Below are 20530 nucleotides of genomic sequence, written 5' to 3' on the forward strand. Positions count from 1 at the left end.
CTTTTGTCATGGCGTCACGATAATAGACCTGGCTCTCACACAGTGACACAATAGCTACGGTGAATACTCAGATAGCTCTCTCTATCTGTTCATAATTTAACCTTTTTTATTGTTTGTGTAACTAATGCCTGGATGCCCTGACATATCCAATAAGTGACATTGTTACTTGATCCTCAATTCTTACAGAACTTTGAAAAAATATACAGTACCAGTCAAAAGTTTGGACACACCTACTCATTCAAAGGTTTTTCTTTATTTTTTACTATTTTTTACTTTGTAGAATAATAGTGAAGACATCAAAACTATGAAATAACTATGTAGTAACCAAAAAAGTGTTAAACAAATCAAAATATATTTTAGATTCTTTAAAGTAGCCACCCTTTGCCTTGATGATAGCTTGGCACACTCTTGGCATTCTCTCAACCAGCTTCAATTGGAATGCTTTTCCAAAAGTCTTGAAGGAGTTCCCACATATGAAAATGTGTATTTTTTTATTTAACTAGGAAAGTCAGTTAAGAACAAATTCTTATTTACAATGATGGCCTACCCCAGCCAAACCCGGGCGAAACTGGGCCAATTGTGCGCCGCCCTATGCGACTCCCAATCACGGCTGGATGTGATGCAGCTTGGATTCAAACCAGGGACTGCAGTGATGCTTCTTGCATTGAGTTGCAGTGTCTTAGACCGCTGCGTCATGCAGGGGCCCACTTGTTGGCTGCTTTTCCTTCACTCTGCAGTCCAACTCATCCCAAACCATCTCAAATGGGTTGAAGTCAGGTGATTGTGGAGGCCAGGTCATCTGATGCAGCACTCCATCCCTCTCCCTCTTGGTCATATAGCCCTTACACTCTCTGGAGGTATGTTGGGTCATTGTCTTGTTGAAAAACAAATGACAGTCCCACTAAGTGCAAACCAGATGGGATGGCGTATCGCTGCAGAATGCTGTGGTAGCCATGCTGGTTAAGTGTACCTTGAATTCAAATAAATCACTGACAGTTTTCTCCAGCAAAGCACCCCCACACCATCACATCTCTTCCATGCTTCACGGTGGGAACCACACATGCGGAGATCATCTGTTCACCTACTCTGCGACTCAAAAAGAAACGGTGGTTGGAACCAAAAATCTCAAATTTGGACTCATCAGACCAAAGGACAGATTTCCACCAGTCTAATGTCCACTGCTCATGTTTCTTGGCTGAAGCAAGTTTCTTCTTCTTATTGGTGTCCTTTAGTAGTGGCTTCTTTGTAGCAATTTGACCATGAAGGCCTGATTCACACAGTCTCCTCTGAACAGTTGAACAGTTGATGTCTGTTACTTGAACTTTGAAGCATTTATTTGGGCTGCATTTTCTGAGGCTGGTCACTCTAATAAACGTATCCTCTGCAGCAGAGGTAACTCTGGGTCTTCCTTTCCTGTGGCGGTCCTCATGAGAGCCAATTTCGTCATAGCGCTTGATGGTTTTAGCGACTGCACTTGAAGAAACTGACCTTCATGTCTTAAAGTAATGATGGACTGTTGTTTCACTTTGCTTATTTGAGCTGTTCTTGCCATAATATGGACTCGGTCTTTCACCAAATAGGGCTATCTTCTGTATACCACCCCTACCTTGTCACAACACAAATGATTTGCTTAAACGCATTAAGAAGGAAAGAAATTCCACAAATTAACTTTTAACAAGGCACACCTGTTAATTGAAATGCTTTCCTGGTGACTACCTCATGAAGCTGGTTGAGAGAACGCCAAGAGTGTGCAAAGCTGTCATCATGGCAAAGGTTGGCTATTTTGAAGAATCTAAAATATAAATATATATTTTGATTTGTTTAACATTTTTTTGGTTACTACATGATTCAATATGTGTTATTTAATAGTTTTGATGTCCTCACTATTATTCTACAATGTAGATAATAGGAAAAAATAAAGAAAAAGCCTTGAATGAGTAGGTGTTTCCAAACGTTTGACTGATACTGTATATGTTCTCAGGTCAGTGGTAGTATCTTACTGGAGATAATGAATGAGTTATACACATGTGTGGAGTGAAAACAAGGTGATTTTTTTATCCACCTATCAATGTATTAGGCTACTGAATATCGTATTGACACCATGACAGGACAGTAGCCCATTATTGGATTTACCCTTATGACTAATTATGATAGGTTTTATGTATTTTTTTTTATCTAAATAATATACAAATAATATTAAATATTTGATTGAAAATGTATATGACGACGTGCAGTTCCGTTCATTGCGTAACATCCGACATTCAGAGTGAAAACTTCCTGCCTGCCAGCTCAACGATGGCGTCTTGTTTTGAGGTTGGTGTTTTGACGAATGATATCCTTCAATAATGAAAAGGTGTTTTTCATTATTTGTGATGAAGATAAATAAATATGGCATTTGAAATGTGTTAGTGTACCCAATGGAGTACTCCTGTCTTTGTTTACAGTCTAATGGCCAGCGCTAATAGCATTAGCAAGCTAACGTTAGCAAATTTGCTAGCATTTCAGACCATTCTCTTTCGAACTCTTAGCTAGTTAACTTTATATGTTTTCAATTTGCTTTTAGTTTTTGATGTTTGTAGTGGATTAGCATGATACGTAGAAAACGTTACCTTGCTTTGTCTTGCCACTGTAAGGTACAGCACGGATCCGACATTCGAGTTAGTACTTTATGCAAGCTAGCTAATTAACGTTAGCTAAAAAGCTAGCTAATGTTTATGATATTTTCCATAGGTATCTGCGTCGGTCAGTGATGAACAGACCGAGAGTGCTTCATCTCAGAAAAGAGAGGAGAGACTACGAAAATTCCGTGAACTGCATTTCAGAAGGGTCTGTGTTCAAAAGTTATCCCATTTCAGACACATTTTAGTAACGTCATATGAAGCATTTCCTCATTTGAGTTTGGAAGTAGCTTGAGTTTACATGGTATATCTTGGATCTGTATTCTTTGTATTCACGTTCTGGAATTTATGTATTTTGTGGTAACCATTGCAGAATGAAGCGCGCAAGCTCAATCACAAGGAGGTTGTGGAGGAGGACAAAAGACTGAAGCTACCAACTAATTGGGAGGCAAAGAAAGCCCGTCTGGAGTGGGAACTAATGACTGATGAAAAGAAAAAGGTACATGTTCATCAACTGACTTAATTATAATCTATTAATTATATATGCCATTTAGCAGATGCTTTTATCCAAAGCAACTTAGTCATGCTTGAATACATTTTACGTATGGGTGGTCCTGGCAATCAAACCCACTATCCTGGCATTTTTAAGGCAGTGCTCTACCAACTGAGCTACAGATGTCCACAGCTATGTTGAACATTATTATTATCACAGAGGCACTGCTTTCTGGATGAACCGTCACATGTGTAGGACAATGTTTTTTTGTTGGCTGATGACAGAGAGCAGGATGTCAGAAGTCAACTGCAAGTTGTGTACCTTAGGATAATAGATAAGTAATAGAGGTCGACCAATTATGATTTTTCAACGCTGATACCGATTATTGGAGGACCAAAAAAAGCCAATACCGATTAATCGGCCAATTGTTTTATTTTTATAAAAAAAATATAGATATTTTTTGTTTTATATATTTGTAATAATGACAATTCCAACAATACTGAATGAACAATAAACACTTTTTTTTTACTTCATATAATGCATAAATAAAATCAATTTAGTCTCAAATAAATAATGAAACATGTTCAATTTGGTTTAAATAATGCAAAACACAGTGTTGGAGAAGAAAGTAAAAGTGCAATATGTGCCATGTAAAAAAGCTAACGTTTAAGTTCCTTGCTAAGAACATGAGAACATATGAAAGCTGGTGGTTCCTTTTAACATGAGTCTTCAATATTCCCAGTTAAGAAGTTTTAGGTTGTAGTTATTATAGGAATTATAGGACTATTTCTCTCTATACCATTTGTATCTCATATACCTTTGACTATTGGATGTTCTAATAGGCATTATAGTATTGCCAGCCTAATCTCAGGAGTTGATAGGCTTGAAGTCATAAACAGCGCTGTGCTTCAAGCATTGCTCAAAGCTGCTGGCAAACGCAGGAAAGTGCTGTTTGAATGAATGCTTACGAGGCTGCTGCTGCCTACCACCGCTCAGTCAGACTGCTCTATCAAATATCATCCTATACTTAATTATAATAAACACACAGAAATACGAGCCTTTGGTCATTAATATGGTCAAATCCGGAAACTATAATTTCGAAAACAAAACATTTATTCTTTCAGTGAAATAAGGAACTGTTAAGTATTTTATCGAATGGATGGCAACACTAAGTCTAAATATTGCTGTTACATTGCACAACCTTCAATGTTATGTCATAACTATGTCAAAATCTGACAAATGAATTACGGTCTTTGTTAGGAAGAAATGGTCCTCACACAGTTTGCAACAAGCCAGGCAGCCCAAACTGCTGCATATACCCTGACTCTGCTTGCACTGAACACAAGAGAAGTGACACAATTCCTATAGTTAATATTGCCTGCTAACATGCATTTCTTTTAACTAAATACGTAGGTTTATAAAAATATATAATTGTGTATTGATTTTAAGAAAGGCGTTGATGGTTAGGGACATTTGTGCAACGCTTGTGCTTTTTTTCGTGAATGCACTTTTGTTCAACTTCGCCAAACGGGTGATGATTTAAGTAGGCTGTGATTCAATGATAAATAACAGGCACCGCATTGATTATATGCAACGCAGAACAAGCTAGTTAACCTAGTAATATCATCAACCATGTGTAGTTAACTAGTGATTATGTGAAGAATGATTTTTTTTTTTTTTTATATAAGGTAAGTTTAATGCTAGCTAGCAACTTACCTTTGCTCCTTGCAGCCACAAGGTCCTTTTGATGCTGCACTCGCGTAACAGGTGGTCAGCCTGCCACGCAGTCTCCTCGTGGATTGCAATGTAATCAGCCATAATTACGTCCAAAAAGGCTGATTACCGATTGTTATGAAAACTTGAAATCGGCCCCGATTAATTGGCCAAGCCGATTTAAATGGTCGACCTCTAATAAGTAACGTTATCTAGTAATTGTATGCACACTGTTGCTGTTTAGTGACTTGGTGTGTGTCTGTGGGATTTCAGGAGTGTGCGGCCAAAGGGGAGGACTATGACCGGGTGAAACTGCTAGAGATCAGTGCTGAGGATGCTGAGCGGTGGGAGAGAAAGAAGAAGAAGAAGAACCCTGACCCAGGATTCTCAGGTGAGAGAGATTACTCTTTTTTTTGTTGTTGAGCGAACTGGACAGCTATGCCTCAGCTGGTCAGTTTTTCTGAACAAGAAAAACTATGCTTTCTATTTATAAGCTATAACTGGTAAGGCCACATGGTCAGGAAGAGCTAAGGTCTGCCTCTTTAGCTGAGGGCCATTCAATCATGTGCTTGGAGAGCATCTACCAGTATGTCATGCTGTACATCCTCAATCCATTTTTGTTTTTATGCTATCATCTAAAATAAGATATGCCTGGAGATACAAGTGGAAAGTGTGACTCTTCAATAATGTGCTGTAGAGCCTGGTTGTTTTTGAAGTCACCAACTCCACAAGGGCCAGTCAGTAATGCAGCAGAATAGAGGTCGACCGATTATGATTTTTCAACACCGATTATTGGAGGACCAAAAAAGCCGATACCGATTTGTTTTATTTTTATTTATCTATTTGTAATAATGACAATTACAACAAAACTGAATGAACACTTATTTTAACTTAATATAATACATTAATAAAATCAATTTAGCCTCAAATAAATAATGAAACATGTTCAATTTGGTTTAAATAATGCAAAAACAAAGTGTTACTTTCTTCTCCAAAAGTACAATATGTGCCATGTAAGAAAGCTAACGTTTAAGTTTCTTGCTCAGAACATGAGAACATATGAAAGCTGGTGGTTCCTTTTAACATGAGTCTTCAATATTCCCAGGTAAGAAGTTTTAGGTTGTAGTTATTATAGGAATTATAGGACTATTTCTCTCTACGATTTGTATTCCATATACCTTTGACTATTGGATGTTCTTATAGGCACTTTAGTATTGCCAGTGTAACAGTATAGCTTCCGTCCCTCTCCTCGCTCCTACCTGGGTTCGAACCAGGAACACATCGACAACAGCCACCCTCGAAGCAGCGTTACCCATGCAGAGCAAGGGGAACAACTACTCCAAGTCTCAGAGCGAGTGATGTTTGAAACGCTATTAGCGCGCACCCCGCTAACTAGCTAGCCATTTCATATCGGTTACACCAGCCTAATCTCGGGAGTTGATAGGCTTGAAGTCATAAACAGCGCAATGCTTGAAGCATTGCGAAGAGCTGCTGGCAAACGCACGAAAGTGCTGTTTGAATTAATGCTTACGAGCCTGCTGGTGCCTACCATCGCTCAGTCAGACTGCTCTATCAAATCATAGACTTAATTATAACATAATAACACACAGAAATACGAGCCTTTGTTCATTAAAATGGTAGAATCCGGAAACTATCATTTAGAAAACAAAACGTTTATTCTTTCAGTGAAATACGGAACCGCTCCGTATTTTATCTAATGGATGGCATCCCTAAGTCTAAATATTGCTGTTACATTTTACAACTTTCAATGTTATGTCAGAATTATGTACAATTCTGGCAAATTAATTACGGCCTTTGTTAGGAAGAAATGGACTTCGCACAGTTCGCAATGAGCCAGGCGGCCCAAACCTCTGCATATACCCTGACTGCTTGCACGGAACGCAAGAGAAGTGACAATTTCCCTAGTTACAAGAATTTCATGTTAGCAGGCAATATTAACTAAATATGCAGGTTTAAAAATATATACTTGTGTATTGATTTTAAAGAAAGGCATTGATGTTTATGGTTAGGTACATTGGTGCAACGACAGTGCTTTTTTTCGCAAATGCGCTTGTTAAATCATCACCCGTTTGTCGAAGTAGGCTGTGATTCAATGAGAAATGAACAGGCATCGCATCGATTATATGCAACGCAGGACACGCTAGATAAACTAGTAATATCATCAACCATGTGTAGTTAACTAGTGATTATGTTAAGATTGATTGTTTTTAATAAGATAAATTTAATGCTAGCTAGCAACTTACCTTGGCTTCTTGCTGCCCTCGCGTAACAGGTGGTCAGCCTGCCACGCAGGCTCCTCATGGAGTGCAATGTAAGGCAGGTGGTTAGAGCGTTGGACTAGTAACCGGAAGGTTGCAAAAACGAATCCCCGAGCTGACAAGGTAAAAGATCTGTCGTTCAGCCCCTGAACAAGGCAGTTAACCCACCGTTCCTAGGCGTCATTGAAAATAAGAATGTGTTCTTAACTGACTTTCCCAGTTAAATAAAGGTGTAAAACAAAAAAAATCTGCAAATCGGTGTCCAAAAATACCGATTGTTATGAAAACTTGAAATCGGCCATTCTGATTAATCGGTCGACTTCTACAGCAGAAGTTACATTGTGGAAGACGACTACTGTAGGTGGTACTGTCATTCCACAACAGGGCAGCCCTGTACCAAGGTATTCTGTAACGGAATTCTGGGTGCGTGTAAAGACCCCTCGGGATAAATCATTTTTAACTGCCTCCAATTTAATCTGCCAAAAGGGATCATTGCGTTCCCCAAATATGGCTGCCATCTGTTGCATCAAAACGTCTCTGAATTAAACCTCTGGGGAGAAAATTATCACCAGAGGGGCTTGAAAGCGGCCTCCTCATCTCCCCTAACCAGACGCAGGTTTTGTCACAGAGCTTTGCGCCTGCTTGTCGTTTGTTCCGGTAATTATAACCTCTCTTGTTTGCTGCCATTGGCCCGCAGGTTACGCGGAGGCCCAGCTGCGACAGTACCAGCGCCTCACCAAACAGATCAAACCAGACATGGACGGCTACGAGAGGCAGCGAGAGCAGTGGTGAGCCGGAGCCCCCTTATAAAACTCCTCTCTCATTTTCCATTACTGAGTGTCTTTGATATTGTCTCCAATGAGTCGACCGTGCAGGGTTGCTTCCCAATGTCCTCAAGCACAAGTCCTATATATTGGTTTTGAAAAGGCACATGTTTCAAAGACTGTTTCCCCCATAAAACGGGTACTATGAAATGTTTTAACCTCTCTGGGCTAGGCGGGACGAATTTGTCCCACCTACGCAACAGCCAGTTGAATCCCGTGGCGCGATTTTCACATACCTTAGAAATGCTATTACTTCAATTTCTCAAACATATGACTATTTTACAGCATTTTAAAGACAAGACTCTCGTTAATCTAACCACACTGTCCGATTTCAAAAAGGCTTTACAACGAAAGCAAAACATTAGATTATGTCAGCAGAGTACCCAGCCAGAAATAATCAGACACCCATTTTTCAAGCTAGCATATAATGTCACAAAAACCCAGAAGACAGCTAAATGCAGCACTAACTTTTGATCTTCATCAGATGACACACCTAGGACATTATGTTATACAATACATGCATGTTTTGTTCAATCAAGTTCATATTTATATCAAAAAACAGCTTTTTACATTAGCATGTGACGTTCAGAACTAGCATACCCCCCGCAAACTTCCGGGGAATTTACTAACAATTTACTAAATTACTCACGATAAACGTTCACAAAAAACATAACAATTATTTTAAGAATTATAGATACAGAACTCCTTTGTGCAATCGAGGTGTCCGATTTTAAAATAGCTTTTCGGTGAAAGCACATTTTGCAATATTCTCAGTAGATAGCCCAGCCATCACGGCTAGCTATTTAGACACCCTCAAAGTTTAGCCCTGACCAAAGTCAGATTTACTATTACAAAAGTTTGATTACCTTTGTTGTCTTCGTCAGAATGCACTCCCAGGACTGCTACTTCAATAACAAATGTTGGTTTGGTCCAAAATAATCCATCGTTATATCCAAATAGCGGCGTTTTGTTCGTGCGTTCCAGACACTATCTGAAATGGTAAATCAGGGTCACGAGCATGGCGCAATTCGTGACAAAAAAAATCTAAATATTCCATTACCGTACTTCGAAGCATGTCAACCGCTGTTTAAAATCCATTTTTATGCCATTTTTCTCATAAAAAAAGCGATAATATTCTGACCGGGAATCTCCGTTTAGGTAAACAGAGGAAAGAAAACAAAGCATTCGGTCGACGCGGGCACGCGCCTGAGTCTCACAGTACTGTAACCAGCCACTACCCAAATGCGCTACTTTTTTTCAGCCAGAGCCTGCAAAGCCACGATTCAGCTTTTTGCCGCCTTCTGAGAGCCCATGTGAGCCGTAGGAAGTGTCACGTAACAGCAGAGATCCTTTGTAATGGATAGAGATGGCAAAGAAGGCCAAGAAATGGTCAGACAGGGTACTTCCTGTACAGAATCTTCTCAGGTTTTGACCTGCCATTTGAGTTCTGTTATACTCACAGACACCATTCAAACAGTTTTAGAAACTTTGGAGTGTTTTCTATCCAAAGCCAATAATTATATGCATATTCTAGTTACTGGGCAGGAGTAGTAACCGGAATTAAATCGGGTACGTTTTTTATCCAGCCGTGTCAATACTGCCCCCTAGCCCTAACAGGTTAATTGCGTAAAATGGATAATTGACGATACTATCACACAGTTTTCACTGATCATGTGCACAAAGGATTCAATTAAATGTCAGGCAGTGTGCCCCACTCCTGCCCCATGGTTAGTTTTGACATTGTCACAAAATAATTGAATGTCTTAAGTGTCAATGTGAGGCATACGCTCAGAGAGGAACGGTATGGTTGTAGTTATGGTGGGTTTTCTTGATCAGCCGAAGATGAGTTCAGAACCCACAGGTTTTCCGCCTTAATTGCTGCCACATGTGGAGCTGTGAAGGGTGCACTACACTACAGCATAATGTTTCCAGTCATAGAGATGGGTCACATATTCAGCTTGAAGAGATGGTTGGTGTTGAGGAGAATCATTAAAATTGATATTGTGTTAACCGACTCTCCTGTTCTGTCTCACAGTGGCGAGGACTTCCACCCCACATCCAACAGCCTGATCCATGGGACCCACGTCCCATCCAAGGAGGGCATCGACCGCATGGTGGAGGATGTGGAGAAACAGTAAGTGTAACAGAGACGAGAGCGAGATCCTATCCTCCTCTGACCTCCCATTTAATGCACTGGAGTCCAAAACAAGGTCCAATTGTGGAAAGAGTGAGAACCCTCTGTGAATGGGAGAGGCAGACATGTGCGTGCATGAAACCAGGGCATATCTGATGCCTACTGAATGAACCCCAGTGTTGGGAGCCTGATGGGACTGGCTGATAAGGCTCTTTTATGGTATCTCCTGCTGGGGAGGTGCTGGAAAACTTAGAAAGAATATGTGGCCTAGTTAATGAGCCCTCATCTCTGATTCTCACCCCTTAGATTACCCTAGTTTCTGTTGCATCTGCATGATTTGGTGTTAAATTGGCCAGAACAGATTTTCCCCAATAAAGTAATGCATGGCGTGCCGTTCAAAAGAATGGCCATGGAATAGAGCAGTCGAGCTGGACGTTAGACCTTCCATACCAGCTAAGGTCAAGTCCTGAAGTCCCTCACACCTGACCAGCTTATTCCCTTCCGTAGCGTCCCTTGGTTACATTTGCCTTTATCTTTTCTCTCCTCTCAGTGCTAAACTATTTTTGGGAGGCCTTGTGTTAGTGATGCTCCTGTGAGAGATTAGACAGGGAAGGAGCTGCCAGAGCATGACGCACATCTCTGCTTTGAAGACACTAAGTTAAGGCTGTGAGTTAGAAAAGTGACTGTGTGTGCCAGCCTGTGTGTTCGAGTAGAAGAGTAAGGTTTTCCATTGGTGCTTTGGCATAATTATGAACTTGTAGACTGTCTTCGTTTAGGGATTGTTGCCTGTGTGTGATTGAGTCGTTCTGGAGAGGTCAGATTTTCAGTGACTGAATGAGTTTTTTTATACTATGATTGTCATTCTTTTGGTTTGTAAGTTGTGTCCTTTTTGCTTTCTTGACACGGATCCTTTGCTGTTCTTCACAGGATTGAGAAGCGGGCCAAATACAGCCGGCGCAGGGCCTATAACGATGACGCAGACATTGACTACATCAATGAGAGGAACGCCAAGTTCAACAAGAAGGCAGAGCGGTTCTATGGCAAATACACAGCCGAGATCAAGCAGAATCTGGAGAGAGGCACAGCAGTCTAACTGGACTGGTCAATCTAATGGGCGCTACCATTTCCACTGCTTTGTTGTAACTGAAGGCCATAATTAGTTACTGTGGTTACAGGACCCATTTCAGTTGGTCACAATGCATACGTATCTGAGATCTAAGTTTGTATTTTGACGCTGACATTTCTTTAGAGGCATTTTATAACATATTTTACTGTATTGTTACTATAACACTGTGAATCATGGAATGGCTAGAGTACAACCTGAATAATCTTCTAATGCTATTTCTGCCTTTCTGTCAATGTTTATCGTGTGTATGAACACGTGTTAAAAAAACGGACGTTTTTGTAATATAGCTGATTTGTAAGTCTTACCCTCAGATTGCTGCTTGCAGTATGGGTTGGGGGGGGGGGTGGCTTGCCGTGAGAATGAAACGCTATCATTCACCTTAAGGCTACACTGTGTTTATTAGTTATGCCAGCAGAAGAATGTGCTAGTGTAGGTGCACGAGGGGATAAACAAATTAAACAATTTCAGCGTTATCACTCATCTCTGTTAAGCCCCCAAGCAGAATATGAGCTAGGAGAGGCTTGTGACCTAAAATGAGATCAAAGACTGTCAACAGATTCACATGCTATATTCAGTTTCTCTCTTCTGTATTAATGCACACTATGGGTTATTCAAAAATATGATGTGGGGGTCCTATAAACACGAATAGAATTTGATCCTCATCCTTTGTCATTTGAATCAGACATCTGTGTAATGTTTCGTCAGACTTAATGAATGTGTTCTGGTAATAAGATGGGGAAGAGGTGTTTCAAAGGCTAGCGTGCCAGAAAATATTTACAAGTTGTTTATGATTTCTTGGTAGATGAGGACGGAGTGTGGGGGCTTTATACCCTGGTCAAAAAATCCTGTAGGATTTTGTGTCACCTGTATCAGAATCCTATTGGAATTGTATTTGACTAATTATTTCCTATTGGGAATCAAAAGTATTTTGATTGAATCCTATAGATTTTTGATAAGTCTTCTAGGATTTTGTCACCCCAATCAGAATGCTATTATAGCTTTTTTTTCTCAAATGAACCCATTAAGTAATAATTTGTCATTGGTTCCAGTACAATACAACAGCATTAATTACTACATTTCCATCGATCAGTTCTGTCATTTCTGTTTTATTCACCTGTAAGAAAGCCTGTCCTTTTAAGAGTGACTGGTGACTGTCATTTCTGATTTATTCACCTGTAAGAAAGCCTGTCCTTTTAAGAGTGACTGGTGACTGTCATTTCTGTTTTATTCACCTGTAAGAAAGCCTGTCCTTTTAAGAGTGACTGGTGACTGTCATTTCTGTTTTATTCACCTGTAAGAAAGCCTGTCCTTTTAAGAGTGACTGGTGACTGTCATTTCTGTTTTATTCACCTGTAAGAAAGCCTGTCCTTTTAAGAGTGACTGGTGACTGTCATTTCTGTTTTATTCACCTGTAAGAAAGCCTGTCCTTTTAAGAGTGACTGGTGACTGTCATTTCTGATTTATTCACCTGTAAGAAAGCCTGTCCTTTTAAGAGTGACTGACGTCACAACTAACGTGAGCTTGCAGCGTTAATTATCCTAACACCCAAGTTTAGCTCGCCAACTGTGGCTGTGCAGGGAATCTCCGGTTTTCTAACATTATTATTCTAACTATTTTATCCTTCACTGTGAGTACAGTATTTGTTTCCTGACGAAGTTTGAAATGTTTTAGTCACATTTTCGTAACTGCAGCATTTTATCCACTCGTTTTTATGCTAGCTAAGAAATTATAGTAACAGTTACTGTTAGGCACATTTTGCCTGTCAGATGACTCGCTCGCTGGATTTTTAACTATTTGTATGCGGTTTTTGAGTCGCTGTATTGTTATAGTATTTGTTATAGCATAACATTTTGGAACCAGTCCTATTGGACTGCAATCCTATAGGATTTTATCTTATAGCATCGTATAGGAATCCAATACAAAAATCCTATCAAATTTTGGAACCAGTGATATTGTGCTCCTATTGGATAAAATCCTACAGGATATAAAGTCTAGGATAGGTTCCAAAATCAGACGATTTCCTATTGGATTTTTATATTTATTGGAATCCTTTTGTGTTATTTGACTAGGGCAATCACTTCTTTGGCATTTGATTCTACTGTGCAGAGTTGTTGGGACCTGGTTTGGTTCTCAGGTGAGGGTTGTTTCTTTTGGATTATCCTCTGATCAGCCTGAGGATATTGGCTGAAGATGTAAAGCAGGGGTGTCAAACTCATTTCATGGAGGGCCTAATGTCTGGTTTTTGTTTTTTCCTTTCAATTAAGACCTAGACAACCAGGTGACGGAGTTCCTTACTAATAAGTGACCTTAATTCATCAATCACGTACAAGGGAGGAGAGAACCCGCAGACACTCGTCCCTCTGTGGAATGAGTTTGACACGTGATGTAAAGGAAATAAATACTACAAAACATGAAATAACCAGGTTACATTTAAGGCTATAGAACTATGATAGTGCTTTGCATTTTAGCCTCATGGAGAGCCACCTTTGGCAGTTATCTTTAGTGGTCTTAAATGGGCAGCACCATACATTTTATAGGTATTTCCTCTCCCTTTTCACTATTGGGCCTATCCACAATCATGTGCCTGATGAGCAGGCAATGACCTACAGATACCGTGTCATGTTTTTCCATCAGAGAGATCACATGAACAAGCTTTTTCCTCGTACAATTACAAGAGAATGTGATGGGTTAGCCAAACGGCTGTTGTTGGAAGTTATTCTCTTTGAAGATTGATTAGATAAGAGCGTGTATCAATTGGAAATCTGTTACACAGTGATAACTCTATTGTTAATACCCGTATATGGTACAGGGCTAGGTGTTTTGAATGAAAATCTAATTCATGTGATTTACCCAAATAGATGCTTGGTATCCCTAGTAGGATAGAAAATTAAATATCAAATAAAGTTTGCCCGCAAGGGGAGACTTTTAGCATTTTTCTCACGACAAACTGAAAAGGCATTCTGTGTTCCACACACAATGTAATCCTTTATGTCCTGCTGTAAACACTAGTTTTTTTCTCTCCTAAAGATGTGTAACGACACTTTTTGTGGTATTGCCAGAATGTTCCCGATTTAGGGCTCTATTCAATCAGATCCGCTTTAGCCGACATCTGCATAGCGGTTATTTTGATGGTGGAGGAGGTGGAACTGTGTTAGAGCTGTTAAATCCACAAGTGGCTCCGGGCATTATACCTAAAGTGGACATTGCCATTGGCTGCATGGAGTTGCATTAACAGAAATACAGCCTTGTTTACAAGTTGGAACACTGGAATGTGAGATGTAATCTACACCTCCATTAGGAAGATAGAAATGCTCATTTTTATGATTTCTCAATTTGAGCGTCATTATTTCTATATAGCCTACACTTTCTTGTTCTGAACTTCTAATGCCAGTGGGTCGGGTGTGGCTTCATGACAATGATCACAAGAGCAGCTGCTCAGCCATTTTTGACAGCGCAAACGCAGTTTCACCTCCAAAGCTGCCAAAACATCTGCTATGCGTGTGTCTGCTATCGCCGGTAAACCCTTGATCTGATTGAATCTAGCCCTTATAGACTGTAGCTCCTTTGTGGCCAGATCATACAATCAGAGGAGAGAAAATACCCTCATGTCATGTAAAAAGACAGAAGGGAGAATATCTGTCCTGAGGTGTGGCTGATTGCATTACTCCTGCCTGAACGCTTGCTCGTTATGCAGTAATTTATGTGTATAAAAGTAATGATATAAGAAAATCCTTGTGCATGAGGAATCCTCTAGACACACAACAATGACAAGTTAGACCTGCCTTTCCGCCTCCTCATCTGATGAAATGACAAATTATTGTGATTTGTTTGAGACTATGCACAATGACATTGATATTGAAATCAAATCAAATGTATTTATATAGCCCTTCTTACATCAGGTGATATCTCAAAGTGCTGTACAGAAACCCAGCCTAAAACCCCAAACAGCAAGCAATGCAGGTGTAGAAGCACGGTGGCTAGGAAAAACTCCCTAGAAAGGCCAAAACCTAGGAAGAAACCTAGAGAGGAACCAGGCTATGAGGGGTGGCCAGTCCTCTTCTGGCTGTGCCGGGTGGAGATTATAACAGCACATGGCCTAGATGTTCAAATGTTCATAAATGACCAGCATAGTCAAATAATAATAATCATAGTAGTTGTCGAGGGTGCAACAGTCAGTAACACAAGAGTAAGTGTCAGTTGGCTTTTTCATAGCCGATCTTTGAGAGTATCTCTACCGCTCCTGCTGTCTCTAGAGAGTTGAAAACAGCAGGTCTGGGACAGGTAGCAATAGGTCAGGGTTCCAGCAGGTCTGGGACAGCAGGTCTGGGACAGGTAGCACGTCCGGTGAACAGGTCAGGGTTCCATAGCTGCAGGCAGAACAGTTGGAACTGGAGCAGCAGCACGGCCAGGTGAACTGGGGACAGCAAGAAGTCATCAAGCCAGGTAGTCCTGAGGCATGGTCCTAGGGCTCAGGTCCTCCGAGAGAGAGAAAGAAAGAAAGAGAAAGAGAGAATTAGAGAGCATAATTAAATTCACACAGGACACCGGAAAAGACATGAGAAATACTCCAGATGTGACAGACTGACCCTAGCCCCCCGACACATAAACTACTGCAGCATAAATACTGGAGGCTGAGACTGGAGGGGTCAGGAGACACTGTGGCCCCATCGGATGAAACCCCCGGACAGGGCCAAACAGGTAGGCAATAACCCCACCCACTTTGCCAAAGCACAGCCTCCACACCACTGGAGGGATATCTCCAACCACCAACATACCATCCCGGGACAAAGGTGTGGTGATCAATCTTACATTTTCATAGAGATAAGACAGTTGCTAAGCATGTACTGTATTGAACAATATAGGGTCTTTGTGTGGCATCTTTGATTGTGTGGCATGACATGGGAATATCAGATTCAAACCTCAAGCCATGGGATTGCAGTTTAATTTATTACTCCCCCAGTGATAAAACAGGAAATCACAGTTTATGGTAAATGAATCAGTTAAATTTACACATACGCCAAGATCTTGTCATAATAATAGGCTTACTGAGTCTCAGGTAAAATGTATCTGACTACTAGACAGTTTTACGAGACATAATGACACTTTGGGTTAGATCAGGTAACTCAGGAGAGAACATGTTCAAAAAAAGCTCAGTCATGTGTTAGCAGACATTTGGCACCTGTCTGAGTTCTCTCCTCTCCCTGAACAAAGAGTTTAACTCACCCGCCAAAACCAAACCCCACCTTCACAAATACTGCTCTATGAGTGTGGCTGTGACTTCTGGATGATGTATGGCAAGTTTATTACACTGAAATCTGAGCCTGAGTAAATCATTCATTAAAACCACTAAACATGAGGTGGCCATGTTGAAGGTAGGTGCTATGACAAGAAGGTAGGTGCTATGTAGTTGTTTTTTACAGGGGGTCCAATTCAGACCTCAAATCACTAACATAGCCATTGTCCCCCAATCAATTACTTAAATTCGATTGGCTTTAACCACCCAAAAACATTCCATCACTAAACTAGTTGTCAGTGTCACTCATCTCTTGAAGTGTTTAGGAATCAGAACTGCAGCCCTCACTTCAGTGGTGCAACTCTGACACTATGTGGTCAACATGTGCATCACAGCCAGGGGTGCAACTTTCACTCTGAGGGAGCATGACATCCCCACATTCAGAAATTTCATTTTTGCCCCCCCCCGTTTTATCATTGCATTGTGAAAGACAAAAGGCGGCATCGGTGTGCTTTAGGACCATGCAGACTCCTCAGAGCGGTCAGGTAGGCTGTTTGGTGGTTTCAGCCGCCTGGAATTAGGGTCGCGCGGACACCACATAGACAACAGTTGCCTCTGTTTGCACTGTGTTTTTTTTCTTCTTCTCTGAGTTGTAAAAGCAAGCAGAGCTACTAGCTACTCTGTATTTGACTGATGTAGCTGGCATGGTAACTGCTGTTTGACTTAACTAAAAAAAGTATTTATTCCCAATGCTGAGCTAGTAGTGTAACTGACATATAACGTTAGCTAGTGTTTCATCCCCTCACAAAGTTCAGTGTGAAGTGAATAAACTAGCTAGCTAGTTAGTAGATACCACAGCCAGTTCAGTTCTAGCCTCTAGCTATCTGTCAGGTAGCAGTGTCTAACAGCTTGTGTGTAATGAAATGTTTTGTCCTGTTTCAAAAGAAGTAAATTAACTTGGCTCGTTTTTGCCAGTTGATGTATGATTGTAGCTCGATATTGTTTTTGCTCCATTCACAGTCAGTATAGCAACGTAATATCAGTTTCCCTAGCTAATTTCCTACTTTTCACACTGACACGGTATGAACAGCTCTACAGGCTTCACTGTCATGGTGCACAGTCAGTACATAACACTGCTCATCATGTCTTAGCAGGATCAAATGGTGACAGGTGTCTCTGCAAGGTCAGACAGCCAGGCAAGACTAGTCTACGGAGCTCAGGTGAATTTTGCAGTATATTATAACAATCAGTGAATGATACAAAGTTCCATCTTGAATTGATGGGTAGACCTACAGTACCTACAGGACAGCAGTTTAAAGTTACAGCCTGGGATCTGGGAATAATGGTCATTTCAATTATTGAACCATTGATTCTATTCCCCAGGGAAACTATTTTAAGGCAGTCTGACAAACCTCCAAAGTTGATTTCCAAACGGTGTCAAGGATTGACAGTCTTTTCCCTGTTGACACAAAACATGTAAAACAAAAATGTGAGGAAGACCTGGGAGACACAACTGATGATGATGATGATGATGAATGGATTCAGATGTTAGAATGCCCAGTCATGTTGATATCATCTCAGACATATTACTGCAGTTTAATACCATCCATAGAAGGTACTATATGCCAGTGAAACTGAACATCATGCATTTAGAAGTAGTTCCTATGCTGGAGGTGTAAAATCCAAATGGCGACATTTCAATATGTTATGCTATTGTGAAGGATGGCTGAATTCTGGCAAAGAGTATGTTATTTTATCTCAGCATGTCTACAGATTCTCCCTTGTTTTTGTTTGCTTGGAAATGTTGATACTGGAGACTGTTATCAGAAGAAACTGTGTAACCTAGCATTTATAGCGGCTAAGAAATGCATTGCCATTAATTGGATGGTGGTTATCCTCCCACAGTGGATGTTAAGTTAGGGATCACTAGATTTGATTTATTACAAGATTAAGGGTATACTATGCAACTTTCATAAAGTCTGGATGCGTTATATGGAATACTGTACGACAAAAAGAGTCTGTATTGAAAACATGGCCACATCAGGGGTGATACCTATTTAGGCGTTCCTTAGCTGCTAGGTTGCTCAGTCCTGGCCCTAGGGGTCTGCCGTACTGTTGGTTGTCACTCTAGCCTTGGCCTAACACATCTGAAACCAATAATGAATGGTTCATTAAGATCCTTAAGCTGAATGGAATGTGTTGGGGCGCTGCAGGGCAGTGGACCCCTAGACGCAGGACGGAGTGATCCAGCTATATTGTGTGCAAGTAAAAAGAGCTCTACAGTACAATTAGGTCTATGATTTGAATTACATCGAAGCATTTTACTCCTATCTTTGGCTCTATACTTAAAATCAAACAATGACGATGAAGTTAAAGTGCAGGTGAACATTTGTCTCATCTGTGATATTTTGGTTAAAAGACTCAGGCCACAATAAATTAAACAATATACTATATTACTTCTTACTAGTAATACATTTATTGCTTTAGAAACAAAGCATGCTCAGCAAAAAGAAAAGAGTTGGTGTAATTTTAGAGGAAAAAATTAGTTTTGGCTGGTAAAAAAATCTGAGTGGCTGATACATTTTTAAATCTACCTGCCACAGTGGCTGGTGGACGAAAAAGTACATTTCACAAACGCGAGTGAAATGCTTGCACTGTGGAGCCCTGACCTCCGTTGACTACTGAAATAGACATTGTATCCGCCAATGCCAAAATCTACCTGCATTTGGTAGGTGGCGGGCATTACATTTAGGCCCTGAACATATTCAATTCTTATTAACAATAAAAGTGACCCCAAAATGTTCAGAAGAGTCAAATTAGATTTTTTAGAAATGCAGGAAATTAGGTTTGAATGCCCAAAAAATTCTGACTGAGGACCCCCAGACACCCCGCCAGGTTATGTCCCCCCCACTTCTAAAGCCAAAGTTGCGCCCCTGATTACAGCTGACTAATATAACAGCAGCAGCATATACTGGAGGAAACCTTGATTTGATTCTGCTATACTTAAAAATGATTTCATACTGCTGTATGCACACAGCCTTTATATGTTGACTAATGCCACAACAAAGTCATTCCTGTATTGGTAATTATTGAATGAGAGAACACAGTTAAGTCAAGGAGCAAGGAATTTATTTTAAGTGTCATTATTGGTTCGCTAATCAGCACTAGACACCACAATACGCTTCCGGGACCCAGTGACCAAACAGGTTCCTGCACGCTGTGAAGCACTCCACTCTTGGTGTTACTGTTGATGTGGTGGAAACTGAAATTGCTGTGGGCTTGGCCACTAAATTGTTCTGTGTGAACAAATTAAAGAGAAACATTAGAATAATACAATTCAAGTGTGGCGCACAATACTTCAAGGAAACGTCTAAGAATTTTCAAATATAACATTTCTGCTAACTCAAACACTTGTGGCACTTACATGAATAATGCATGAGATTTATTTTCCTCTTGGGAGACATTTTAGGGATTGGGGAATCCTCAGGCTCTATGTCACTGTTCTGCAGCAAAGAGAAAACAAAAATACTAAGTTGAGTAAAAATCATATCAGCTGTTTTAGCAGTTATTTTCTAGTCTCACTATCAACACACAAAGCATAACTATCAATACATTGTCCTAGATGAGCAAAAGCTCACTTGTCTACAGTACAGTCGTGGCCAAAAGTTTTGAGAATGACACAAATATTAATTTTCACAAAGTCTGCTGCCTCAGTTTGTATGATGGAAATTTGCATATACTCCAGAATGTTATGAAGAGTGATCAGATTAATTACAATTAATTACAAAGTCCCTCTTTGCCATGCAAATGAACGGAATCCCCCCAAAACATTTCCACTGCATTTCAGCCCTGCCACAAAAGGACCAGCTGACCTCATGTCAGTGATTCTCTCGTTAAGACCAAGCTCCCGTGCAGCAGCTCTATTTCCTTTTCCAACAGCCAGATCAATCGCCTTCAACTTGAAAGCTGCATCATATGCATTTCGCCGTGTCTTTGCCATGATGAGGGTGACAACTGACTACCGTAATCAGAATGATGGGAAGTTTGAGAGTGCTCAATTTTTAATTTAAACAGTAGACAAAAAAGTTGTTTGACCTTAACCCGTTCGGC

The 20530-nt window shown here is 40.4% G+C and overlaps 1 protein-coding gene and 1 long non-coding RNA gene across 3 annotated transcripts; one reads left to right on the forward strand and one right to left on the reverse strand.

The window, feature by feature from the left end:
- The first annotated feature begins 2284 nt into the window (after nucleotides 1–2284).
- On the forward strand, nucleotides 2285–12567 carry syf2 (SYF2 homolog, RNA splicing factor (S. cerevisiae)). 2 transcript variants are annotated; one of them, NM_001140340.1, is given in 7 exon segments: nucleotides 2285–2313; nucleotides 2731–2826; nucleotides 2992–3117; nucleotides 5098–5215; nucleotides 7801–7891; nucleotides 9963–10061; nucleotides 10989–12263. In NM_001140340.1, coding segments are annotated over 7 exon segments (714 nt in total). In that variant the 5' UTR covers nucleotides 2285–2295; the 3' UTR covers nucleotides 11155–12263.
- Nucleotides 12568–19532: 6965 nt separating this feature from the next.
- On the reverse strand, nucleotides 19533–20129 carry LOC106579711 (uncharacterized). The gene is made up of 2 exons (XR_001322716.2): nucleotides 19845–20129; nucleotides 19533–19716 (listed from the first exon to the last, which is right to left on the reverse strand). It is a non-coding gene; the product is annotated as an uncharacterized lncRNA (long non-coding RNA).
- Nucleotides 20130–20530: the final 401 nt, after the last annotated feature.

This window comes from Salmo salar, chromosome ssa01 (genome assembly GCF_905237065.1).
Source record: "Salmo salar chromosome ssa01, Ssal_v3.1, whole genome shotgun sequence".
Lineage (NCBI taxonomy): Eukaryota > Metazoa > Chordata > Actinopteri > Salmoniformes > Salmonidae > Salmo > Salmo salar.

Bases quoted from the DNA above. Each gene is read 5' to 3' on its own strand.
- syf2 (XM_045714191.1), top strand. From the start codon at position 2,330: ATGATATCCTTCAATAATGAAAAG. The intron at 2,354-2,730 runs GTGTTTTTCATT...TATTTTCCATAG, and splicing joins TATCCTTCAATAATGAAAAG to GTATCTGCGTCGGTCAGTGA. The intron at 3,118-5,097 runs GTACATGTTCAT...GTGGGATTTCAG, and splicing joins TGACTGATGAAAAGAAAAAG to GAGTGTGCGGCCAAAGGGGA.